This window comes from Callithrix jacchus, chromosome 7 (assembly GCF_049354715.1).
Source record: "Callithrix jacchus isolate 240 chromosome 7, calJac240_pri, whole genome shotgun sequence".
Taxonomy (NCBI): domain Eukaryota; kingdom Metazoa; phylum Chordata; class Mammalia; order Primates; family Cebidae; genus Callithrix; species Callithrix jacchus.
In genome coordinates this window covers 147,091,589-147,118,977 of record NC_133508.1, presented here as the reverse complement: position 1 = coordinate 147,118,977, position 27,389 = coordinate 147,091,589, and the positions used below count along the sequence as shown (strand labels likewise).

The following is a 27,389-nucleotide window of genomic DNA, read 5'->3' as shown; positions in this document are numbered from 1 at the left end:
CTTCTGGATTAAATACAGCCTCCTTCTTTCCATGGAGCCCTTCGTAGGGAACAGAAGTGCTAAGAGGCTTTTACATCAGTTCTTGTCTCTAAGCTAGTCCTACCTCAATGATTTCAAGCAGGAACATATTTGTAAAGGAAGATCCTGGCCCTTGCCCTGCAAACTTGTGTTTCAGACTCCATTTTCCACCTTCCCCTTGAGCCTCTTCTAAGTATACCAGTCCCTTCACCTACCTGTTTAAAGGCTCTGTGAATTGCTAACTAGAGCGAGCAGCCTAATTTGGAAGGAAAAGCAGAAGCGAGTATTGGGGAGAACTGTCAGAGGCAGGGTTCAAGCCCCAGGAAGAAGACTGAGGAACAGTCCTAAGCCCTCCCCAGAGATGCTTTATTACACGGTTTCATCGGTCGTCAGTGATGGGTTCCTATACCCATGTGAGGAGACAGGAACATCTGTGCGGTACGTGGCACTGTTCCCCTCTTAGCTATATAGTCAGATGGGGGCAGGGCAATGAATGGGTGCTTGGCTTCCCTGCTCTTGGGCAGGCTCTGAGATCTCGGCAGACAGAAATGAAAGCCTGGCAAACAGGGAGGCAGGAATGTTCAGGCGTCGGTGACCTCCATGTTCTGTAGCCGGTTTTCCAGGGTGACGTCTCTTGCCTTCTTTTTGCTGCCCTCATGTTGCTTCTTCTGCTTCTTTGATGGCTCCTGGTCAATGGGTGCAGGCTTCACAAAGGGGATCAGTTCTTGCAGTCCTGGGAGGGAAGAGCCAACCAAATGACCTATTGTTTCTCAGGGAGTCAAAGCCCTAAGACCTCTGGGGAGAATTCCACAAGACAATGATCCCTTTGAACAGAGGGGTCCCTTTGATAGGCACCTGTTTCCTTTATTCTTTTCTTCTCTAGCCTGAATTCTAGCAGCATTTCAGTAGCATACCTGCACTGGCTACTTTCTCAACCAGGCCCCCTGCCCTGCCCAGCCCTAGAGGGCAGACAGAGTTTCAGGGGCTGTGTCTGAACAAAAAAACCTGCTACCTTATGAAAGTGGCCTGCTATTTAGAAGAGCGTGAAGACAGAAAAGAGGATGACGATGAGCTAAGCTGGGAGTTTTACCTGGTGGCATGAACTCCCTCAATTTCTCAGGCACAATGATGCCCTTCTCTGTCTGGTAGTTCTCCAGGATGGCGCAGATGGTACGGGTAGTGGCGCACATGGTAGCATTGAGCATATGGACAAACTCCACCTGGGAAGACAGGGTCCCGGAGGGAAAGTTGGGCTCAACTCTCAGCTGGTCTTGCTGATGGCCAGGAACCATCCATTCAACGAGACTTCCCCAACCACAACTGTCAGATCAAAATGATGCGTTCTACCCCTTAGCAACTTTTTTCCAAACCTGAATTATTTGGTGTTTACTGCCTATTAGGTAACTGCAGAAAGATCCCTCATGTCTCCATGAGCGACACATGGTAGGTTCTGGTATTTTGAGGAGTTGGGCCCTTTGAGGGAAGGAAGAAACTACTTCTGTGGCCTCTCCTTTTCACCCCTTTCAAGCCCCTGACTTGGAAAGGAGTAGGGCCTGAAAACTGGGTTTGAAGAGAGAGCTTACAACCCAGACCTTCTTGGGTGAGAAGTAGGAAGCCTCCAACTTGTTCTGTGTAGATAAATGGAGATTATTCTTTCTCTGGAGTTAAGAAAAACAAAGCCAGAAAGAGAAAAGCTAGAATTACCTTATAGAAAAGAGCTAGATTCAGGTTTCTAGCTAAAAGAACTCAGTTCTGACTCAGAAGGCATTTTCAGATTCCCTTTTCGGTCTAGATTGAGAAGCTCAGATTTTCCCATGATGCTGGGGACCAATGCACCCCAAAGGCTGAGAAGTAAGACGGATGGGCTGCGTACTGAAGGCTCTGCTTCCCACCTCCCTGGGGGCCATCTACCTTGTCCATCATCTTCTTGGTTTGCCCATATCGGATTCGAAGCCGGCGAGCCTGGTAATCCGTGCAATTAGAACAGGAGACCAACTCACGGAAGGCTCCCGAGCCCGGAAACCAGGCCTCCAGGTCAAGCTTCTTACTGGCAGCGTGATTCAAAGAACCTGTAAGGAAAAACCCCTCCAACTCATGAAGGAGGGATGGTGTTTCAGAAGGCTAACCTTTAGCAAGCCTGAAGAATTCTTTAATTCATGTCCTGTCTCCAGAAGTGAAATCACATCCAGATATTCTTGTCACCAAATACTCCCAAGTGAGAAGAGTGTAATATTTTCATTTGAATTGTGAGCTGTTTCTCTGTGTAGGGGCTCAGGGGAGGGTGGCATCTGTGGGTTGCAGGAAAGGGAGGCTGAGAAGAGGCTGGGCTCAATACCTGAGACAATATTCACAATGTGGTAAGGAATCCCCAGGGACTGGTAGAACTCCTCTGCGGTGGTAATCATCTCTTCAAACATCTCCCAGGACTTGTTGTCATGGGGTGATGAGTATACAAACTGTTCAATCTGCAGAGAGGGACCCAAAGGAGAGGGTGAGAGCAAAATAGGGTGAATAAAGGACTGAAGCAGGAGATGTCCTTACAGTGAAGGCCCATTTCCATACCCCTGGGAGGCAGGCAAAGCTGGGACCCCAGCAACTGGGACTGGACCACAAGAGCAAATACTTATGGCATGAGCTTCCCACATGCACGCCAGCCACTATTCTGTATGCTTAATGTCTACTGACTGGGATAATCCTCACAATAGGCCACAACAGGCCTGGTGAGCAGGCACTGTTACAGTTTTCCTCCTCGCACAAAGGCAGAAACAGAGCACTGGGGGCTTATACATTTTGCCCAACCTTACACAGCTGGTAAGTGGCAGAGCCGCAGCCTGGTTTCAGAGTCCATATTCCAAGCCACTCCACCATGTATTTCCCCAGAAACACAGATGGAAGCAATGAGAGGAAAAGCTGGAGCCAGGCTGGGCCTCAGCAGCACAGATCCTGTCTCTCGTCTAACCATCCTAGAGAGAAAGTTCCACTCCTTAACCTGACCCATCTACTCACCTTCTCAAACTGATGGACTCGGAAGATGCCACGGGTGTCACGGCCATGGGAGCCCACCTCCTGGCGGAAGCAGGTGGACAGACCAGCGTACTTGATGGGCAGGTCCTCCGGCCGGAGCCACTCATCCCGGTGCAGGGCTGCAATGGGCTGCTCTGAGGTGGCAATCAGGTACTTCTCATCATAGGAGTTGTCATCAGACTTTTCACTGCCTTTGCCGATCACCTATGGAAGGAAGGACCTATACCAGTTAAAGAGGAAGACGGGAGGACCTTGGCTAGAATAAGAAACCACAAGAAAGATAGCAATGATAGTACAGAAAAAATTTCCTTTAATCCTTGCCTGGAAGTGGGGAGAGAATACTAAAAAGATAGGGGAATGGGTCAGTCCAAAATGGGGTTCCTGACAGAGACAAAAAAAAAAAATGTAAATTAAGAGGAGAGAATATTTTCCACTTAACTTTTTTTTTTTTTTTTTTTTTTTGGAGATGGAGTCTCATTCTGTTGTCCAGGCTGGAGTGCTGTGACGAGAGGTTGGCTCACTGCAACCTCTGCCTCCTGGGTTCAAAGGATTCTCCTGCCTCAGCCTTCTGAATAGCTGGGACTACAGGCATGTGCCATCACGCCTGGCTCATTTTTCTATTGTTAGTAGAGACGGGGTTTCACCATATTGGCCAAGCTGGTCTTGGAACTCCTCACCTTGTGATCCGCCCACCTTGGCCTCCCAAAGTGCTGGGATTACAAGCGTGAGCCACCATGCCCGCCTATTTTCTACTTATCTAATAAACCTGATGAATAATGGCCAATGCTGGCAAGTATGCAATAAAGCCGTGCTGGTAGCCACACACTTTTTTTTTTTTTTTTTTAAGACAGAGTCACTCTGTCGCCCAGGCTGGAGTGCAGTGGTGCCATCTCTGCTCACTGCAACCTCTGCCTCCCAGGTTCAAGCAATTATCCTGCCTTAGCCTCCTGAGTAGCTGGGATTATAGGCACAGGCCACCACACTCAGCTAATTTTTATATTTTCAGTAGAGATGGGGTTTCACCATGTTGGTCAGGCTTGTCTCAAACTTCTGACCTTGTGATCCACCCGCCTCGCCTCCCAAAGTGCTGGGATTACAAGCGTGAGCCACCATGCCCGCCTATTTTCTACTTATCTAATAAACCTGATGAATAATGGCCAATGCTGGCAAGTATGCAATAAAGCCGTGCTGGTAGCCACACACTTTTTTTTTTTTTTTTTTAAGACAGAGTCACTCTGTCGCCCAGGCTGGAGTGCAGTGGTGCCATCTCTGCTCACTGCAACCTCTGCCTCCCAGGTTCAAGCAATTATCCTGCCTTAGCCTCCTGAGTAGCTGGGATTATAGGCACAGGCCACCACACTCAGCTAATTTTTATATTTTCAGTAGAGATGGGGTTTCACCATGTTGGTCAGGCTTGTCTCAAACTTCTGACCTTGTGATCCACCCGCCTCGCCTCCCAAAGTGCTGGGATTATAGGCGTGAGCCACCGTGCCCAGCCGGTAGCTACATAAATTAATATTTGTGAGGCATTTACTAAACACCAATGTGGAGCAAAAAGAGACACCAGTCTCTGCTTTTATGGGTTAGTCTAGTGGTTATAATCCTTAAAGAATACACTTTGCTGTTCAGCTGAAGAAAATAATGCAAAAATAAAAATAAAAAATAAAAAACAAAAAAAGCTCGGACAAAGTTCACTGAAACATTATTTCTGGAATATTATACAACCATAACAGTGAAGACCATGCAGTATCACAGAAGAACACTTTTGATATGCTGAGCACAGTGGTTCATGCCTGTAATCCCAGCACTTTGGGAGGCCGAGGCGGGCAGATCATGTGAGGTCAGGAGTTCAAGACCAGCCTGGCCAACATGGTGAAATACTGTCTCTACTGAAAATAAAAAAAATTAGCCAGGTGTGGTAGCATACATCTGTAATCCCAGCTCCTCGGGGGGCTGAGGCACAAAAATCACTTGAACCTGGGAGGCGGAGGTTACAGTGAGCCAAGATCATGTCACTGCACTCCAGCGTGGGCAATAGAGTTAGACTCTGTCTCCAAAAATAAATACGCAAACAAAAATAAAAATAAAAAATAATGCTAAGTAAAAAGGCAATTTATGTACATGGCAATTGTAAGTATGTGAAAACAACATATGCATGGAAAAAAATCCCAAAATGAATATTTTAAGATGACAGCTGTTATATTACGTCATCTAATGCTTCCCAGTAGGTCATGGAAAAGCAGATAATTCCCCCTGCCATTTCTAAATTTTCTGTCATGTAGCAGTATTTTAATTTAAAAAAAAAGTAAGGAAGAAAGCTTCCTCTGGGTCAGTGTTTAGAGGCTTGGAAAACTACCTTGCTACCTGGCAGAAGCAATTTAGCCACTTGTGGGGTCATTCACATACAACATAGGAAAGCTCTAGGATTGTGTGGCCTAATATGGTATAGCCTGCCACATATGACTATTTAAATTAAATTAAATTGGGCTGGGTGCAGTGGCTCACATCTGTAATCCCAACACTTTGGAAAGCTGAGACAGGTGGATTGTTTGAGCCCAGGAGTTTGAGATCAGTCTGGGCAATACAGTGAGACCCTGTCTCTATACAAGAAATTGATTTTTAAAACTAATAAAAACAAATAAAATTAAAATTAAAATTTAGTTCCTTAGTTGCATCAGCCACATTTTCAGTGCGCAAGTCACATGTGGCTAATGGCTGCCATGCTGGATCATGCAGACTTTGAACATTTTTCCAACAGTGTAGAAAGTTCTATTGGGTAGCGCTATATTCATTCTTACAGAACCGAGGTTTGTTTTTATGATAGAGTCTCGCTTTGCTGCCCAGGCTGAAGCACAGTGATGTGATCTTGGCTCACTGCAACCCCCACCTCCTGGGTTCAAGCAATTCTCTGCTTCAGTGTCCCGAGTAGCTGGGAGTACAGGTGACTGCCTCCATACCCGGCTAATTTTTCTATTTTTAGTAGAGACGGGGTTTCACTATCTTGGCCAGGCTGGTCTTGAACTCCTGACCTCATGATCCACCTGCCTCAACCTCCTGAAGTGCTAGGATTACAGGCGTGAGCCACTATGCTCAGCCACAACTGAGGTAGTGCCAGCCAAATTCTTAACTATTGAAACCTGTGATTCTTCCTGCCTTCGGGTCCAAGAAGCATCTGGAGATAAGAGATGGAGAATGCAGGACTCGGGGAGCACCGGCTACCTAATAGTTTCCGTAATACTCCATATAGATTTCTCCCTAAGGCTGGTTACCTGCAGTGGACATTTCTTTTTTTTTTTAATTTTTAATTTTAATTTTAATTTTAGTATTTTTTTTTTTGTATTCTTGTGCAGTGGACATTTTCAATGTTCTGTTAGTGATTATCTAATCTTAGGGGTTGAAATTAGAAAAAGAAAGAAAAGGCAAATCAGGTTTTAGTCAATAAAGGAACACATTCCTCCTTTGATTAAAAGAAAGAAGAGAGGGAGGAAGTCAAGGTTATACTAATGCTCAGGGTTTAGAGACATCATTTTGTTTCCCAGTGTGTCTTGAATGAAAACTTAACTTTGACCGCATCAACAGAACCAATGGAAAGACTGTTCTGATTATTGAACTATCTCCCTATATAAATTAGATGAGCCCAACAGCAGTTGTCTAACTCTTCCTCCACTGTCTGGAGAGGAAATAAGCCAGTAAGAACTAAGTCCCGCCGGGCGCGGTGGCTCACGCCTGTAATCCTAGTGGATCACCTGAGGTCGGGAGTTCAAGACCAGCCTGACCAACATGGTGAAACCCCGTCTTAAAAAAAAAAATGTAAAAGGAAGAACTAAGTCCCTATTTCTGACAGAAGAGTTGAAAGGGAGGGACAGATAAATAGTAGACACTGCTGACAGAGAGCTGTTAGCAGAGACACGCTAGAAATCTTGATGCTCAACACAGAGTAGGGTGTTATTATTGGTGTTAGAGCCAGTTGATCACAATGACCTTTTGAACCTTGACTTGATTGTCTGTCTCTCCCTGACATGGCCCATGGTTGAGAAGGGGCCACAGACTGGAAGCCACCTCCATCCCAAGGCAAGTTATGTCTCACCCTGTGGAAGCTTCCAGTCTGGGGTTTGGAATGGGAGGACATGAGAAGTGGGCTAGGAGATCAGTGCCACTACTGTAATTTCCTTTTGTCCAAGCCCCCAATAACCGGCTTCTTTTCTTTTCTTTTTTTTGAGACGGAGTCTCCCTCTGTTGCCAGGCTGAAGTGTAGTGGCATGATCGCAGCTCACTACAATCTTTGCCTCTTGGGTTCAAGTGATTCCCCTTCCTCAGCCTCCCAAGTAGCTGGGACTACAGGTGTGCACCTTACGCCTGGCTAACTTTTTGTATTTTAGTAGAGATGGGGTTTCACCATGTTGGCCAGTATGGTCTCCATCTCCTGACCTTGTGACCCGCCTGCCTTGGCCTCCCAAAGTGCTGCCCAGCCTGAATGGGCTTCTTTTCTAAGCTCATGGTGTTCAAGTATGCTCGATTTAGAGACATCATACAGATTACCCAGGGAAAGGTAAAAGAGGCTCTGCAGCTGCACTGTCTAATATGGTAGTCATTAGCTACATGCTTAAGTTAAAATTAATTAAAATTTAAAATGTGCTTCCTCAGTTGCACCACCCACATTTTAAATGCTCAAGAGTCACAGATAGACAATGTTTCCATCATCGCAGAAAGTTCTCTGCATCACTGAAGTTAAGCTACATAACTAAAGAAGTCATTCTGCCACATGCCTCGGGCTACTCACCTTATAAAGTTCTTCATCAAACTGGCTGAGCTGTGCCACCTCCTGCATGACCTCTTTCCTCATGAAAAAGGGGGTATAAATGGGAATGTAGCCCCGACTTCCCAAGGTGCGAAGGGCATACTGAATGAGAGCCTGTTCCAGGAACACCAGGACCCCCTAAAGGAGCAGAAGACACAGTACTGTGTGATTAGGTCCTGTTACCACCATGTTCAGCTAGAACTGACACCCTGGGGCAAGAGAACAGGACTACCCAGGGGCACGCCAAAAAAGACCACGGACCACAACAACTAACATTCTGAACCTTGAGATTCATTCCAAACACCGAAGCACATTAACAGCGTATCATCCAGGCATGCCATTAAGAGAGTTCTCTTTATGCTCTCAAAGCATTTTGGGCCTACATAAACCGTAGCACTTATGACAGTGTATTTTGATTCTTTGTTACTTGTCTGACTGTCCAATTATACTGAGCTACTTAAAGGCAGAGACTGTTCTGATTCAGTCAGCAAAACATACATTCATTATGGAGGACCACTTAGTGGCTTTTGTTCTACGGAATCCTGATAAGCCCTCTCTTGCTTTAGAAAGAGAATTGCATCTAATTGCCAATACATTTGCAGAAAGGCGAGTACAACTGGTAGATCTGTAGGCCTCTTTAAGTAGGAAGTAGGTTATGTTTCTCCATAAAAAAAAAAAACAACTTTTTGTTTCTTCTTTATAATTCTATCCCCACTGGTTCCCAGCTCTTACCTTCAAGAAGTACCCTCGACTCCCAGCCACCACGGCCCCCTTTTCGCCTTCAAAGCCATCTACCATCACCACCAGGTCCACGTGAGAGTACTTCTTCCTGACAGAACAATCACCCCAAATCCTCTCTACTTTGTTGTCCGCATCCTAAGGAAACAGACCAAGAAAGAAAAATACATGACATATGATTTTGTTATTTTTAAATTAAATTAATTGTGTGTGTGTAGACAGGGTCTTACTTTGTCATCCAGGCTGGTGTACAGTGGCATAATCTTGGCTCACTGCAGCCTCAACCTTCCAGGTTCCAGTGATCCTCCCACTTCAGCCTCACTGGGACTACAGCTGTGCAACACTACGCCCGGCTCATTTTTGTATTTTTTGTAGAGACAGGGTTTTGCCATATTGCCCAGACTGGTCTCTAACTCCTGGGCTCAAGCGATCTGCGTGCCTAGGCGTCTCAAAGTGCTGGGATTACAGGGGTGAGCCACCATGCCCACCCTGATATATGATTTCTTAATTTTACAACTCCCATCTTTCCAACTTTATTCCAAGAACAACTTAGCTTTGTGAAGCCATGCTTAACTCAAACACTACTGTGTATCATAGCTAGAGAAGGCGACTTGCTACTCAATGGACAACTAATAACTTACCAAGTTTGAGAAGTAATTCTAGCCATGATAAACTTAGATCTCACTGCTTAAAAAAAGAAAAAGAAAAAAAGAGAAGTAGTTCTAGCCATAAAACTGGGAATGATAATTTCCCAAGAGTTCTATAGTATTCTCACAGGTTTTTTTTTTTACCCTTTTAAATTACCCCACAAATCCTGCACAGGGACAACCCTTCCCAGACAATTGACATTGCCTGGGGTGCAGGGGAGAATGTAGATTTTTTTTTTTCCATATTCTCATTGGTCCCAGGGCCACAGGAGGGCGGACTCAGGGCCCTGACCTCCAGAGTCTGCTCAAGATCTGTGCTCTGCAGCCTCCGGCATACCCCAGCCTGCAGTGAGTTTAGTGTTCACCAGGGAATGAATGAAAGAGGCACAGATGGGCCCTGCTTCGGCTGGGGTGTCAGGGAACAAAGGCTGGGCTCAGAGCAGCTTTGTGCAGGGGAAGCTCCCGCTCAGCAGGAAACTTTTATCATGCAGATTTCCCTTCAACCTGCAGCTTCTCAGCAGGGTGTGGGTGAGGGGGTTAGATTGATTTAGCAGATCCCTCCCATGAGACGCCTGCTACCACGGGCAACACACAGTGGAGGACAGCAGCCCTATTTAGAAGAGATTTCTGTGCCAGGAGTCTCCTCCTACCTGCTGTCTTTGCTACTTCCCAATCAGACAAGGATCTGACTCCTGCAATTCTCAATTGGTGGACAGAGGGAATATACAAAGAACCTGCTTCTGACAGGGAGTGCCGGCGTTCCACATTCCACACGTCTCCTCCCGTCCCCGCCTCAGCAGAGACAGCAGCGCTGTGAGGCAGCCTCCTGCTGCGGCACAGCCTCCTACCTCATCGTTACTGATGGGCACAGAAGGGTGCAGAAGGTTCCCGATCTCTCGAAGGTTCTCAAACCGCTCTGCTTCCAGCTTTATCCGCTCAGCGTCACACTTCAGGATGGCTTCATCAATGAGGACTCGGACTTTTTTGATTTGTGAGACTTTCAGGTTCTGTAGATGAACAGGCCAGGCCCGTAAGCAGGATAGTGAGGCAAGGCCAGCACAGGAATAAGACTGTGTTGCCTTAACCCTGTTGTGCTCTGAGGATAGCTCTTGTGGTAGCATTTATAAACTGGAAACGAAGACTTTTGAAGAGCTGAGATTTATTTCACACACGGATATATAGTATTGCCCTACAAATCCAGTGGCATTTTTCTTTGGGGGCTTAAGGCAGAGATGGACGGTTCTGGCCACTCCTATTGTTCCCTTACATCTCAGGAATTTTAGTACTGTCGCTCTCTTAAGAGAACATTCCCTTAATTTCCACTTTCTGATTTTGTTGACTGAACCCATTTAGCACTCTATTGATTTGCTGCATTTAACTGTTCTCTAGGAAGATTATAAATGTATTAGGAGTAAGAGATTTGTCTGTATTATTTGATGAAAGGAAATATTAAATAGTTTAATTCATCAGTCTTTAAATGTATGGCTTATATTTATATTGAATTTAAAAATTTTAACTAAAATTCCAATACAATTGATTAAACAATGCACCGTTTCCACAGGCCTGTTGTGCTGGCTTTTCCCCAGTGATCTGCTATTACTGCTCTCAAGTTAAAAAAAGAAAAAAAACATTTGTCTGAAGCATATTTTATATTTTGTATTGCAAGTGTTCCAAAGTATGCTCTTACTTCTCTGAGGCGAGCCCTCAGCAGTGGATTAGGCAGGCTCAGGCCCCCAACCCCAGCCCTTCAAGCACAGCAACTTTGCTTTTTTGGTTTATGTTCTTACTGTATGTTAAGGGTTTCAAAAAAGGGTTCGTTGACTAAAAAACTCAAGAATTACTGCTCTTGCCCAGTGTACTGAATATTTACTGTATTACAGTCAACTGAAGTTTCTTGCCTTTGTGAAACAAAGGGTAGAAAATAGAGTTATATAACCAAACACAGTTCCTTTCCATTTTCTATTCTTCCTACCCTTGACTTTCCCACTCCATCTGTCTCCATCTCTGCTGTCTGATACTCAAGTTTAGAATATAACAAGAATGGGTGGGGACATTTCCCAGCAGCAGAAATTAGCAGCAGAAATTAAAGGATGTCACAATGCTGTGTAGAGCAGAGTGTGAGCACTTGCTGTCTAGGAATAAATTAAGACAAAATAGCAGAGATTCTAACTTAAAAAAGGACTATAACTTACAGCTAAAGTGTCTGCAGTAAGGTCATCGAAATTCAGTACATTCTCCGGGACAGAGTCATCATCTCCCACTGGCTCTTTTTTCTGCAGGAAGGAAAAAAACCCAACACAGCTAAATAAAAGAAAATCTCTGGGGTTGTTTTATAAAGTGCACACCAAATTAACATATTGTATAAAGGAATCACAGAACTTCTTACATAAATTTTTCTAAAACATTCAACATGTAGGAGAAAAATTAGTACACTAGAGGCCAGAAGTCAAAAGTTTCAAGTCCCTGTGCTGCCACTTAATAGCTTTTTGATCCTAAAATCAATTAATCTGTCTGGGTCAGAGAATTAACATCCTGAAGAACATGAGAAGAAGAATGTCATTACCTGTACATAGATCATCATAGGAATCAGAAGAGAATTTATTTGAAATGTTCATGAGCTATAAGTGCTGGACAGACAGTCCAGTGCTCAGGAGCAGGCCCTGGAGTAGACACACCCGAGTGTGGATTCTTTTTTTGTTTTATGGAGTCTCTGTCACCCAGACTGGAGTGCAGTGGCATGCTCTCAGCTCACTGCAAGCTCCGCCTCCTGGATTCAAGCGATTCTCCTGCCTCAGCCTTCCAAGTATCTGGGATGATAGCAGCGTGCCACCACATCTGGCTAATTTTTTGTTTGTATTTTTAATAGAGACAGGGTTTTACCACATTGGCCAGGCTGGCCTCAAACTCCTGGCCTCAAGTGATCGCTCACCTTCACCTCCCAAAGTGCTGGGGTTAAAAGTGTGAGCCACTGCAACCAGCCTACCTGCCAACAACAATTCCAGCATTGAGGCTAAGGGGTAAAGATGAATGGCATGATGAAATATCAGACAGCCAGGGAAAACAAAAAGTCACAGAATCTGGAACTAAGTTTAGAACAATCAATGCAATTTGCCAAATGGCAGGGATGTAACCAAGGCTGGATTTCATTCTCTCTAGTTTCTCTTTTCATCCTTCTGTATGATAATTCTGCTAAATCATCATTTGTAATCCTTGCACAAAACCAGGTGAATTTAAGAAGACAACTTAAAGAGTTAAATTCTTCTTAAATTAAAAAGAGTTAAAGAAAATCAAAGGCCATTATACAAGATATATGAGACCTCAACAACAAATATTTAGCCTTTGCTTTGTAAGTATAAATAAAACAAAGTATAGCCCGGTGCCATGGTTTGCAACAGCTCATAGGCTGAGGTGGGAGGATCACTTTATCCCAGGAGGTCAAGACCCACTGGGGCAGCAGAGTGAGACCCCATACCAAAAAAAATTTTTTTAATTTATTTTTTATTTTAATTTTTTAAAATTTGAGACAGAGTCTTGCTCTGTCGCCAGGCTTCAGGCTGGAGGGCACTGGCGCAACCTCCGCTCACTGCAATCTCCGCCTCCAGAGTTCAAGCAATTCTGCTGTCTCAGCCTCCAGAGTAGCTGGGACTACAGGCGCACGCCACCACACCCAGCTAATTTTTGTATTTTTTTTTAGCAGAGATGGGGTTTCACCATGTTAGCCAGGATGGTCTCGATCTCTTGACCTCGTGATCCGCCCTCCTTGGCCTCCCAAAGTGCTGGGATTAACAGGTGTGAGCCATTGTGCAGGCATAGTGGAGTGCGCCTGTAGTTTCAGCTACTTGGGACGCTGAGGTGGGAGACTGCTTGAGCCCATGAATTAGTGGCTGTGGTGAGCTATGATCGTGCCACTGCACTCTAGCCTGGGTAACTTTTAAAAAAATTAGCCAGGCACAGTGGCATGTGCCTATAGTCCTAGTTACTTGAGAGGCTGAGGTGGGAGGATGGCTTGAGCCAAGGAGTTGAGGCTCCAGTAAGCTATGATCATGCCACTGCACTCCAGCCTGGGCAATAAAGCAAGGTACTGTCTCAAGAAAAAGAAAAGAAAAGAAAGACCAAAAGGACTAAATCTTCTAAATGTAAAGCATGGAAATCCTTTAGGTTCATTACACATTCTCATACAGTCAAAATTCTAACCATAACTCCACTCACACCCTTCAGTGACTCAGAGCAAAATCATCTTAAAAAGTTGGAAAAATCTGGCCAGGTCCAGTGGCAACATAGGGAAACTCTGTCTTTACAAAAAAAAAAAAAAATTAGCCGAGTGTGGTGGCACGCTACTAGGGAAGCTGAGGCAGGAGGGCTACTTAAGCCCAGGAGGTTGAGAAAGCAGTGAGCTATGACTGTCCCACTGCACTCCAGCCTGGGCAACAAAATGGGACTTTGTCTTAAAAAAAGAAAAAAAGTTGGAAAAATCTGAAGCTATCAGAATGAATCTAGATAAGAACAAACACAGACTACAGGAGTAGGAAAAAAATTGACTAATATCTCAAGACTTTTGCGATGGCATTGTAGGCAGAGTGAGCATGTTACGAGGCTCCCTTGCTATTTGATAGTCCCCCAGAGCAGCAAATCCAAGTTCTGAGCTCAAGGTTCGACTCTGCAACTAAGTTACAGTATGATTTTAAATAAGTTCTTTCTAATTTCCTAAGACTATTTATTCCCTTACCCTTTAAATAGGGCTGCTAAATGTACTATCTGCACTCCATGTTCTATTTGCAGTAAGGATCAAAACCAAAATGAGATGTCTGTGAAAGTATCTGAATGTTTTCGAGCTCTACAAATTAAAGCACTATTATTACCATTTCAAGGGCAGCAGGAGTGAACACTCCCTGCATGGCTAGCAACAAAATCAGATCTAAGAGTGTTATTGTAAATGACAACACTCACAGTCCCACCTTCTTGCTACAAAAAATACCCAGCTGGCACTAACTGTACATAGATCCCAAAGAACACCCAGGGAATTAACATAATTGTGGGGCCTCTCTCACGCGAATGATTAAGTCCCACAGAAAGAAACTGCATGATTATCAATATCACTTTTCACAGCTAAAAGTGTTACGTGCTGAAAGTGTAACAAAATGTTGTCAGAGAAAGATGCAGACTATCATGAAGTCAAGTGGAAGGTGCCAGAAGCCCAAGGCAATCTTTTTATGCTCTTTACTGGTGTAGGTTCCAAAGTTTTATACTTTTTGTTGTTGTTTAGTTTTGAGGTTTACAACTTAAAAGTGTTCTAGATTGTAAGTTCACTTAATTTATTTTTTGGTTTTTCTTTTGGTGGGGGGAGACAGGGTTTTGCTGGAAACCCAGGCTGGAGTTCAGTAGCACAATCCTGGTTCACTGCAACTTTAACCTCCTGGGCTCAAGTGATCCTCCCACCTCAGCCTCCTGAACCACAGGCGTGGGCTACCATGCCTGGCTAAGTATTTTATTTTATTTTTGTAGAGATGGGGTTTCACCATGTTGCCCAGGCTGGTCTTGAATTCCTGAGCTCAAGCAGTTTGCCTACCTTGGCCTCCCAAAGTGCTGGGACTATAGGCGTGAGCTACCACACCCAGCTATAATACATAATGTAGTATGACTGAGAGGCTAAACAGGTTATTTTTGAAGAAATGTCAAAAAACATGAACTATTCTGGATACCAAAGCAAAAGCTGAGCTGAAGCTTAGTATTTTTCAAGCATAGGAAGGACTTTTTTTGGATGAAGGCCGGTAACATTACTTGGCATTCATTTTAACTCACAATTACTGAAAAACTACATGTTCTAGACATGGTGCCCAGTTTTCTACATGTAAAAGAAATTTAATCCTATCCATAACCATTGCTTGGCATTTCAATTTAAAAAAAGGTTCTAACAATTCCATTCTATAGGTGTGTTAGTATCGTCATTTTATAGATGAGAAAACTGAGGCTTAGACATAAACTTGCCTAAAGGTCATGTAACTTAGCAAGATTTGAACTCTGAATCTGTATTATTTTCATCATGGAGCATGACTATACTGAGATGAAAAATCTGAAATCTGCCATAAGAAATCCTTTCTGGCACCACAGGTTGAGCCTGGAAAAGATGACTGGTGGAATTTATATTCCTAACGTAAGAACAGAATAGACAACAAATGGTTAGTGAGGTAAGAATCTTACCTGAACACAGAAGATGGACTTGGGGTAAAGTATCTGAAAGCACCTCTAAGCTCCCTGCCTCCCTTTCTTTTTAAAATAATATTTCCCCCTACAGAAATTAAGCATCTTGTAGACTTAAACGCTGAGTTAGAACTTCTGTGAATACTAGCTAAGAGCAAGATCAAGTATCTCCGTTCAAGCTCTCATGGCTGTCTGTTTCTCAGTTCTCTTACCTTCATTTTCTCTCCGATTGTCTTGCTGCACAGGTTCTTCAGTTTGTTCAAGTTGTCTGCCCGAAATCTACCTAGGAATAAAGAATCCAAGAATATACCAAAGAAATGCCCATAATTAAGACACTCCCTTCTCCTGATCATGACTTCTTAATACTGATCTCAGGTTAAGGCCTAAATGCCCTAAATGCCGGCAGAGTTGAAGGATCTGCCTCATGAAGTTATAAAATCTTAGAGCTTTTTTTTTTTTGAGACAGAGTCTTGCTCATGTTGCCCAGGCTGGAATGCAGTTGTACCATCTGGGCTCACTGCAACCTCTGCCTCCCGGGTTCAAGCGATTCCGCTGCCGCAGCCTCCTGAGGAGCTAGGAGTACAGGTGTCTGCTACCACACCGGCTAATTTTTGTTTTTCATAGAGACAGGATTTCGCCATGTTGGCCAGGCTGGTCTCAAACTCCTGACGTCATGTGATCCACCCACCTCGGCCTCCCAAAGTGCTGGGATTACAGGCATGAGACCCCACACTGGGTCTAATCCTAGAGCTTTAGAGCTCCAAATTTAGTTGGCATACAATGGTGACTATAGTAGTGTCCCAGCATTTGGTGACAAGAAAAAGACCATTCTGAGGTTAAAATTAAAAAGTACCATAACCTGTATGACACCACTATAGAGTGACACATCTGAAAAACTTGGAAGATATTCAAGTAACTAACCTGCCCAATTATCTTAAAACTCATTTAAGGAAACTAAGTGCTATACACAGGAATGTATAAAGAGTACAGTCATGATTGCTCTCTCTCCATACTAGAAATGGCTAATGTTATCATTTTGCTTTGATATAATGCTTATCTGGCAGCCTTGAGAATAATTTAGTCTCTTATATTTTGGTTTCTTTTGGGGGAAGACAGTGCACTAACTAGTCAACATATTGGCCCAAATTAATACATTGGTATCATGGCTCATCAGTCTAACTCTGATTACTAAAAGTGGGACCTCTTGAATCTAAACGTTAAGGGCAATATGGTAAAACTCAAGCACTTAAGCTTTTGCTTTTTTTGAGACAGGGTCTCACTCTGTCACCTAGGCTGGAGTGCAGTTGTACAACCTCAGCTTACTGCAACCTCTGCCTCCTCCCACCTCAGCCTCCCAGGCAGCTGGGACTATCAGTCTGCACCACCACACCCAGCTATTTTTTAATTTTTATTTTCATAGAGATGGGATTTTGCTGTGTTGCCCAAGTTGGTGTCAAACTCTTGGGCTCAAGTGATCTACGCAAGATGTGCTAGGATTACAGGTGTGAGCCACTGCATCCAGCCAAACTCAAGCTTTTAAGAGGCAAAATTGATGACGAGAAATGAGATAGCACCTACAGAGCTATTCTTTAAGGGTTTACCAATTAGCTTTTCTCTTTGATATCTCTTTAATGAAACTTCAATGCAAAACGATATCACTATTTTCTCACTTATTAACATTGATAAAATTATAGAGATAGATAATAGATTAGTTGTTGCTAGGGGTAAGATGGAGGGCAAACGGAATGGACTACAAGAAGATAGCAAGAAGGATCTTTGTGGTGATGAAACAGTTCTGTAACTTGAGGGTGGCAGTGTTTACACAAATTTACACATGATAAGATCACACAGAACTACACACACGTGTAAAACTGGCAAAATCTGAGTAAGGTTTGTGGACTGTAGCAAAGTCAGTTTCTTGGTTTTAGTACTGTACTAGTTATGTAAGATGTTATCAATGGGGAAAACAAGACCTCACTATTATTTTTGCAACTTCCTGTAAATTTATAATTATTTTGAGATTCCTTCCTATTTGCAAGGCACCACAGTAGGTATTGGGAGCATTAAAAAAAAAAAAAAAAAGAAGGCAGAGCACGGTGGCTCATGCCTGTAATTCCAGCACTTTGGGAGGCTGAGGTGGGTGGGTCGCTTGAGCCCAGGAATTTGAGACCAGCCTGGGCAATGTGGCAGTCTCTACAAAACCCTGTCTCTACAAAAATAAATAAATAAATAAAAATTAGCTGGGCATGGTGGCATGTGCCTATAGTTCCAGCTACTTGGGAGGCTGAGGTGGGAGGATCGCTTGATACCAGGCTGCAGTGAGCTGAGATCACTCCATTGTACTCCAGCCTGGGTGACAGAGCAAGACTATGTCAAAAAAGAAAAAGAAAAGAAAACTGAATATTGTAACAATGCTGAATGTTTCAATCAAGGAATATAGTATATTCCTTCGTTATTTTTAATTTCTCTCAGCAATGTTTTATAGTTTTCAGTGTATGAGTCTTAAATGTTATTTATTAGGTATATCTCTATGTACCAGATGCTTCTACACTGTTACTTGTATATAGAAGTACCTTTGATTCTGTGTATTGTATCCAGTGATTATGTTAAAGTTATTTAATTTCAATAGTTCAGATTCTGCATACACAAGTGATCTGCAAATAATGACAGTTTCCTCCATTTCAAGCTTTTATTTCTGTTTCTTCCCTCATTCATACTGTCTGGAACCTCTGGCATAATGTTGATTAGAAGAGGTGATAACAGACAGACATGCTTATCTTGTTCCTAACCTCAAGAGGAAAGCATTCAATAGTTTATCAAGAAAAATGTTACCTATGGGTTTTTCTGTAAGTACCTACTATCAGATTAAGAAGCTCCCTTCTATTTTTAGTTTGTTGCATTTTTATCATGAGCAATTGACCCTCCACATTAAAAAAAAATTGTTCTATCTCACATAATACATCACAATTAGTATTAAATAAATCTTTTTTTTTTTTTTTGAGATGGAGTTTCGCTCTTGTTACCCAGGCTGGAGTGCAATGGCGTGATCTCGGCTCACCGCAACCTCCGCCTTCTGGGTTCAAGCAATTCTCCTGCCTCAGCCTCCCGAGTAGCTGGGATTACAAGCACGCGCCACCATGCCCAGCTAATTTTTTGTATGTTTAGTAGAGACAGGGTTTCACCATGTTGACCAGGATGGTCTCGATCTCTTGACCTCCTGATCCACCCGCCTCAGCCTCCCAAAGTGCTGGGATTACAGGCTTGAGCCACCGCGCCTGGCCTTAAATAAATCTTATACCTAAATGTGAAAGGTAAAGAAATAAAACTTCTACAAAAAAAAAAAAACGGGAGAATCTCTTCTGGTGGTTAAGACATAACATGGTTTCCAAAACAGAATACAATTTCTGTGATTTATCTATTGTGTTTTGGAAACACAATACACAAATCACAGAAGAAAAGTTAATAAATTAGACTTCATTAAAATGTGGAACTTCTATTCATCACAAGACTGAAAGAATGAAAAGGAAAGGAGGTCCCACAGAATGGGAGAGGAGATCTCAGGTATCTGTATCTCACAGGTATTCTTCTATCCAGACTATATAAATAATTCCTACAAAACCACTAAGAAAAAGACAAATAAAAATTGGTCAAAAGGCTTGAACAGGTACTTCTCAAGATAGGCTATCCAAATGCCCTCAACTTAGGAAAAAGCGCTCAATATCTTTTGTCATCAGGAAATGCAAACTAAAATAACAATGAGACACCACTATATATCTACCGGAAAGGCTAAATTAAAGGACTGCCAATGTCAAGTACTGGCAAGAATGTGGAGCAACTCGAACTCTTAGATATTTGCTGATGGGAATATCAGTCATTATAACCACTTTGAAAACTACTTGGTATTATCTATTAAATCTTAACATGTGCCCACCCTATGATCCAGCAGTTCTACTCTTTGCTACACCCAGCAGAAATGAGTGTTTATGTCTACCAAAAGACACAGATAAGAATACACATATGGGCCAGGCGTGGTGGCTCACGCCTATAATCCCAGCACTTTGGGAGGCCGAGGTGGGTGGATCACAAGGTCAAGAGATCGAGACCATCCTGGTCAACGAGGTGAAACCCTGTCTCTACTAAAAATACAAAAATTAGCTAGGCATGGTGGCACGTGCCTGTAATCCCAGCTACTCGGGAGGCTGAGGCAGGAGAATTGCTTGAACCCAGAAGGTGGAGGTTACGGTGAGCCGAGATTGTGCCATTGCACACTCCAGCCTGGGTAACAACAGCGAAACTCCATCTCAAAAAAAAAAAAAAAAGAATACACATATGTTCTTATCACAAAATATAAGTATTTGAGGTGACAGATATGTTAATTAGCTTTCTTTTTTATTCCACATTGTATTCATAACTCATAACATTACACTGTACCCTATAAATATGTATACAACTATAATTTGTTAATTTACAATCAAAATTTTTTTTGAGACAAAGTCTCACTCTGTCACCCAGACTAGAGTGCAGTGGCTTGATCTTGGTTGGCTCCCTGCAATCTCCACCTCCTGGGTTGATGCAATTCTTCTGCCTCAACCTCCTGAGTAGCTGGGACTACAGGCATGTGCCACCATGCCTGGCTAATTTTTTGTGTTTTTAGTAGAGACGGGGTTTCACTATGTTGGCCAGGATGGTCTTGATTGCCTGACCTCATGATCCACCCACCTTGGCCTCCCAAAGTGCTGGGATTATAGGCTTGAGCCACCGCATCAGGCCAAAAATTTTTTTAAAAAGAATCTCATAGAAACTAGTTCATAATGCCCTCAACTGGTAACAACCCAGTTTATCCAAATGTCATGAAGTAAATATGCTAGTAGAATTGACTGGCATATTTACATAATGGACTATTACATAGCAATGAAGAGAACCAACTACTGCTACATGTTAGCAACGTGGATGAATGTTACAGACATAATCTTGAAAGAAAGAAGCCATATACAAAAGTATATACTACATAAGTCCATTTATATGAAGTTCAAAATCAGGCAAAGGAACTTATGGTGACAGAGGTAAGACACTATTATTTTTGGAGGAGGGGCTGATTGGGAGTTAGCATATGGCAATCTGTTGGTGTGCTGTAAATGTCTTATATTTTGATCTGAATGTCACATGTATGTACAGATTTATAAACCCATCAAGCTGTATACACAGATTTGTGTACTTTACTGTATATATGTCAATAAAAATAGGTTTTTGAAGGGTATATGCAGGAATAGTATAAATGCTGTAAGAGATTTGTGAGATAATATAAGGAGAGCACTCAACAGGTGAGGTAGCACTACAGGAGCAGCTGAGAGGCCAAGACGGCTGATGGAAGGGGAAGATGGAAAAGGAACATGTCAGGAAGAGACAACAGTCACAGAAGTATGAAACAGTCTAGGATTAGCATAACAAGCTAGAGCAAAGAGCGGAGGCCCTATGTGGGGAGTGGTAGAAGGCGAGGCCAGGAAGGCATGGGGGACTTTGCAAATTGTGTTCAGAAATTTAGATTTGTATGCTTTAAGGCTGTACTGTCCAGTACAGTAGCTTTTAATACCATGCAACTAGGAGCATTTGAATTTGAAATGAGCACCTGAACTGAGATGTGCTTTAAGTCTGAAACATACTCTGGAGTTTGAGGACTTGCACCCCGCCCCCCACAAAAAATAAAATATCTCAGTAGCTTCTGTAATTTTAAAATTCTGATTATATGTGGAAAATATAATTTTGGGACTGGGTGTGGTGGTTCACACCTGTAATCCCAGCAGTGTGGGAGGTTGAAATGGGAGGATCACTTGAGTCCAGGAGTTCAAGACCAGCCTGGGCAACAAAGTGAGATGCTGCCTCTACAAAAAAATTTAAAAATTAGTCGGGTGTGGTGGTGTACACCTGTGGCCCCAGCTACTAAGGAGGTTGAGGTGGGAGGACCACTTGACCCCAGGAGGTCCAGGCTGCAATGAACTGTGTTCATGCCACTGCATTCCAGCCTGGGCAACAGAACGAGACACTGTCTTAAAAAAAATATATATATATATATATATATATACACACACACACACACACACACACACACATTTTTAAATATATATATATTATATTTTTAAGTTTCATCCATTGCTCTTTGTATTTTTTAGATTGGATACAAACAAATTAACAATGACAGGCTTCTGCCAACTTATGATGGTCCAACTTTATGAAATAGTAATAAATTACCTGAGATACTCAACACTTTATTATAAAATAGGGTTTGTGTAAGATGATCTTGCTCAACTGTAAGTTAATTTCAGTGTTCTGAGCACGTATAAGGTAGGCTTGGCCAAGCTATGATATTCAGAAAGCTAGGTGTTAATACATGCATTTTTTACTTACAATATTTTCAACTTATGATGGATTTATTGGGACATAAACCCATCCTGAGTCAAGGAGCATATGTACACATGTAGCTAATATTCTATTCCTATCAGACAGTGCTGCTCTAAAGTATGAGTGTCACTGCAAAACTTAAGCCTGCAAGTAAAATGATCAGATTTACATTCTAGAAAATTACATGCCCTGGTGAGACGGGAGTGAAACTGAAAGTAGATAGAAAGCTATTCCTATTCCAGTTGCTGGGGCAAACAATGATAAGGACCTGTTTCACCTGTTTTACATGCCTGTAATCCCAACATTTTGGGAGACCAAGGTGGGAGAATTACTTAAGGCCAGGAATTTGAGGCCAGGCTAGGCAACATGGCGAAACTCCATCTCTACAAAAAAATGCAAAATTTAGCCAGGCATGGTGGCATTGCACCTATAGTCTCAGCTACTCGGAAGTCAAGGCAGGAGGATCATCTGAACCTGGGGAGATTGAGGCTGCAGTGAGCCGTGATTGTGTCTGAGTGACACAGTGAGACCTTATCTCAAAAAAAAAAAAAAAAAAAAAAGAGGAAACAACAACTTCGATTTTCAATTCATAGTAAAAAGAAAAAAAAAATACTCAGGATAGCACTCTTTGAGGGAGGATAGAATTCTTGTGGTTTGCAGCAGATTTCCAGATACGTGGAAATCTATTTGCTTTGGGAGTGGGCCAAGACAACTATGCCCCAGTGTAGAGTCATTACACTACTCTGAATTAAAAAGAAGAAACCACAGTTGAAATCCCTGGAGTTAGAAGAGTTGTAAGTTTCAACGTGGTATTATGACTCCAAGTTATATTGGACTCCTGTGTTCTCCAAGGAACTCTAGTGGCACCTTGGAAGTCTACAGGAAGACAAATTGGTATCGTAGCGGAGGACTTGAAGCTTGCTACGTGTGTTCAATTAGGGAGCATGGTCTGAGTTCTTAATGTAGCTCTGGTTATAAGCCCTTGTTCAAGCCAATGAGAGAAGAACTCTATCCTCTAATCTGAAGTTAAAGACACAAAGAACCTTGATACAAATCTGTCAATGTCCACCTTGGGCAGTTGGGAACTTGGGAAAAAACATAAACTCCATTTGGATACAAACAGAATATTGGAAAGGGTTGTCGAATAGAAAAGAATCCAATTAATAGATTCACTGGAAATAAACTACTGGCCAGGCACCGTGGCTCACACCTGTAAACTCAGCACTTTGGGAAGCTGATGCGGGCGGATCACTTGAGGTCAGGAGTTGGAGACCAGCCTAGCCAACATGGTGAAACTGCCATCTCTAATACTAAAAAAAAAAAAGAAATACAAAAATTAGCTTGGTGTGGTGGTGTGCACCTGTAGTCCCAGCTACTTGGAGACTGAGGCACAAGACTCTCTTGAAACCAGTAAATGGAGGTTGCAGTGAGCCGAGATGGTGCCACTGCACTCCAACCTGGGCAACAGAGATTCCGTCTCAAAAAAAGAAAAGGAAACAACTTCACATTTGGGATTAAGTTTTTTAAAAAAGAAAATAAACTACATAAACTACTTTTCATAAAGAATGTAAAGTGCCCTCAACTCAGAAAATATTCACATCTCCAAACAAATCTTTATCAAGGCTTTACCAAGGACTAGGTGCAGTGGGAGGTACTGGGATTTTATGTATAAATGTGTATATGTATATCCTAAAAACTGGGATATATAGATGAATAAAACTCAGTCCGTGTCCCTGAAGAACTCACTACCTATCTACTTGTCAGATAAGGGACAAATTCCTCAGATGTGGACATTGTACCCAAAAGACTAGCTAACACATTCAAAGTCATTTGGCACTGGCTAAGGGCTGGACTGACACAAAAATCTGATACTCTTAACTTCAGATTCAGTAGAACAGTGCTCAGGCTAGTTTTATCCTAAACAAAGAATGTGGCAACATTAAATTCCATTGCAACTTAAACCTTTGGGTCAAGTGTGGCATCTCACAATCAAACTAACTACTATAATAGCAGGCCTAAGACATACAGAATCAGCACACAACTCAAGTTTAGCAAATACTCTTTTGACACCCAAGATCCTTATAAACAGGAGAAAATCAATTTCCTAGTAGAAATCTAACACACTCTTGGAAAGCGGCTGTCTCTGCAGTGTTCTGTCATCAACCTGGCTCCCAGACGGTTGCAGACCTATTGCATCAGACAAATCGAATCACATGTACTTGACAGCATCTGCCCAAACAGTGACCACTCCAGTTAATACAGGCAGAGATTGAAGGGCAGAGGGTTCTCTATGATTTTATTCAGCTTCATAAAAGATGCCCGATATGACTCCAAGATCCAGCAGTTCTAGGTTCTAGCCCAACTCTGCCATGTCTTTAAAGGAAAAATTCCACAAATCACAATTAAACAGCCTCAGTCACTACAATTTTTTTCTTGCTTCCCCACTCCTCTCACGTCTGATCTTCACGGAAAAGACTTTTCTGATTCTTAAAGGTATGCCCATAGGTCAGGGAGATGGCCTTCCCAAAAGCTTCAGGATCATTTATTTTGACTAAGAGCGGCCTCCAACGCCCCTAAATGCTTCCGTTACGGAAGGAATGAATCTACTGTGCTTCAGAAGTGACAGTCTCAGGAAGGAGCCTTTGATCCTATCTAAACAAAGGAAGACCACTCTGGCCTTGCTGAAGATAAGAAAAAGACTGGGGGCGACCAAAGATTCGTGTTAGGAAAGCGGCCCCGACCCCACAACCTCCCGCCCCGGCAACCTCTGGCTACAGTGGGACAGGAAGACTTGACAGCTCCCGATGCGCGTGCGCACCCAAGCAGCGAACCGCGCTGAGCACGCGTGTAAGGGACCTCGCAACGCCCGGGTGGAGGAGGAAGTGGGGACAACCCCGGATCCCCGGCTGTTTTCGGGGATGGGGAGAACCTCGGAGCCACCGCAGCATGGGAGGGGATCTGACGAAGGGTGGAAGCTGTGGCCTCAGGAGCGGTGGCTGGAGCTGAGAGATAAAATTGGGTTTAGGGCCATGGGGGTAACCCGCCCGTTCCGGTACTTACATCGTCGCCACTCGCTGTCTGCCTTCACCAGCTGGTCCACTAGTCCCGGGTCCTTGAAGCGTTTCTCTTGCGTCTCTCGGATGAGGGCTGGGTCCCCTCCTTTATCCACCCGAAACAAATCCAGATCCAGCACCATCTTCTTTCCTCCCGGGCCAACACTCTGGGAAGTGAGGTTCGCTCGGCAGCACTCAGCCTGTGACCGCGGCACTGCGACGGCGCGCTGACCCGCTCTCCATGCGCAGGCGCGGCTGGAGCCCACAGGCGCCGCAGCGCGCTGACCCACCCTCCCTGCGCAGGCGCGCTTGGGGCCCGCAGGCGCCCCCTCTCGGCCGGAAGCGGCTTGTGGGAGGCGGGGCCGCGGTGGGAGGGGAGGGGAGAGTGGGTGGGCGTGGGACTCTACCTCCGGTTCCTTCTCCCCGGCTCTGCTCCGCTCTGCAGGGACTGTGATCGCCCCATAAAAGTGCGAATGCCTCAGTTTCCTCCTCCTGTCTCAGGCCAGGCAGAGGCCTGTCCCCTCATCCCTAGCTTAGAACCCGGTGCCCGTTTTCCTCTCACTAGGTTGGGTCTTTCCACCCTGAAGCTCGGCTGTCATCTCCATCTTGCTACAAGAGGATGGCATATTTAGTCCCAGGGATACCTCAGCTTAAGATTCCTGCTCTCCTGCCTTAGAAATGGGATACCTTTCTTAATCTGATTATGGGATAAACCAAATTGTCCCTTTACCAACTCTTAAGAGCACAGGGTTGGGAAAGTGCGGTTGCCTTTCAGAGAGAAAAGAGAAAACTTTTGCAAAGGGACATTTAGCAGGTTTGAATGCAGTGTAAGGTGTTGAGGTCATGTCTTGGGTCGATTTGAAAGCGTCTTGAAGAACGATCTGTATCATACTTTGATTTTATAATGTTCAGGCCTTTACAATGAAATATGCTGGTTGCTGATTGAAGCCAAAGTTGTCAAAGAATCTCACTGATAACGAGATTATCTGAAGGATTTGGGAACAGATGATCTGTTTCCCCACCCCCATCCCCAATCCTTCCACTTTGCAGAAACTTTAAAGCCTCACTCCCAATGCCTTCTCAGAGCTCGATGTGCTAAGACCTTCTTGATCTTATTCCACCATCATGGACTTCTGAGATGAGGGTGTGACATAGCTATCATATTATCTATAATATGAAATATAATTGGCTTTTGTCCCTGATTCCTGTCACAGCCTCTAAAACGCTTGAATTTCCTGAATCAGCCCCTTTGACAACACCTGAGTTTATAATAAGGAGGCGATTTAGGATGGGGGCCCTAGATAACCTGAGAATGGGGCAGTCACCAGAGAGACCAAGTGATTGGAGGATCAGAACTTTTATCCCTACCCTCCAACCTCCAGGAAAGGGGGAGGGGAGGTGCTGGACATCAAGCTCTACAAACACTGAACAAGAGTTGATGGGCTTCCGGGTTGCTAAACGTGGAGATGCCAGGAGGGTGTCTTGCCTAGAGAAGGCATGGAAGCTCTGCACCCCAACACCTTGCCCTATCCATCTCTTCATCTGGCTGTTCATTTGTATCCTTTGTCCTGTCCTAGCCTTTATGATAAACTGGTAAATGTTTCCTTGAGGTCTGTGAGCCTTCTCAGCAAATTAATCAGAGCCAGGGAGGGAGTAGTGGGAGCCCCAGTCCGTAACTGGTGAGTCAGAAGTATAGGTGAAATCTACTACTTGCAATTGGCATCTGAAGGGTGGCAGTCTAGTGGGATCAAGCCCTTACCCTGTGGAATCTGACACTATCTCCAGATAGCTAGTGTTGGAATCAGAATAGAATTGAATTATAGAACGCTGAGCCGATGTCCACTGGACAATCCCTTGGTGTGTGAGGAACTTATCCCCCAGGGCCTCTCACCCCTGTTCTGGTCACAGAAATGTTCTGCGTTGAGTGTGTGAGTAAAAGGAGAAAAATGGGGTTGGTTTTTTTATTTCTTTTTTTGGCCTCTTACACTATCCCTGCTCCCCCAAATGCCTCTGCCAAGCCAACCCTGAAGTGTAGTTCATGGCTAACAACAGTGATAGAGCTAAGTAGAGACCCTGAGGGAGGCAGAGGAAAGGGGCTTGTCTGGGTTTGCTCCCCTTGGTTCAACCTGTCTACGGTGTTAGATTTAAAACCAGTGGAAAGGAAGGGTGAGGAGCTGCAGTCTCGAGGAAATCATCTAAGAAGACTCTCCTCAAAGTGCTGGGTTCTCTAAAACCTCCTGAGGGCAAGGTCTGTGATGGGAGTGCTGCCTACTTTCATGTCATTGAAGGCACTGCCAAAGTGTATTGTCCATTAAGTTTCGAAAACAGTGACGGGTGTTTCTGGGGTTGAAGTGGTCCCAGTGGCCCTGGGTCAACTCGTTAAGGAGGTCATCAGTGTCATTCAACGAGTGATCTTGGTATTCTAATCTCTCCAAATTTATTTGTGAATTTTCACAATTAGTCTTATTAGATTACAAACATCTCCCTTTAAAATGTTCATGTGGCCGGGTGCTATAA

The 27,389-nt window shown here is 43.7% G+C and overlaps 1 protein-coding gene across 2 annotated transcripts; it reads right to left on the bottom strand.

Annotated features, from left to right (window-relative positions):
- Positions 1 to 363: 363 nt before the first annotated feature.
- SARS1 (seryl-tRNA synthetase 1) lies at positions 364 to 25,090 on the bottom strand. 2 transcript variants are annotated; one of them, XM_035252372.3, is made up of 12 exons: positions 24,880 to 25,090; positions 15,636 to 15,706; positions 11,418 to 11,498; positions 10,074 to 10,232; positions 8,573 to 8,716; positions 7,823 to 7,978; positions 3,025 to 3,246; positions 2,354 to 2,483; positions 1,930 to 2,087; positions 1,611 to 1,676; positions 1,109 to 1,238; positions 364 to 751 (listed from the first exon to the last, which is right to left on the bottom strand). In XM_035252372.3, exons 1-12 carry the CDS (start codon positions 25,013 to 25,015, stop codon positions 600 to 602), a joined length of 1,605 nt encoding a protein of 534 aa, XP_035108263.3. In that variant the 5' UTR covers positions 25,016 to 25,090; the 3' UTR covers positions 364 to 599. The 2 variants fall into 2 exon arrangements, with proteins under 2 accessions (XP_035108263.3, XP_002751220.4); XM_002751174.6 differs by lacking the exon at positions 1,611 to 1,676.
- Positions 25,091 to 27,389: the final 2,299 nt, after the last annotated feature.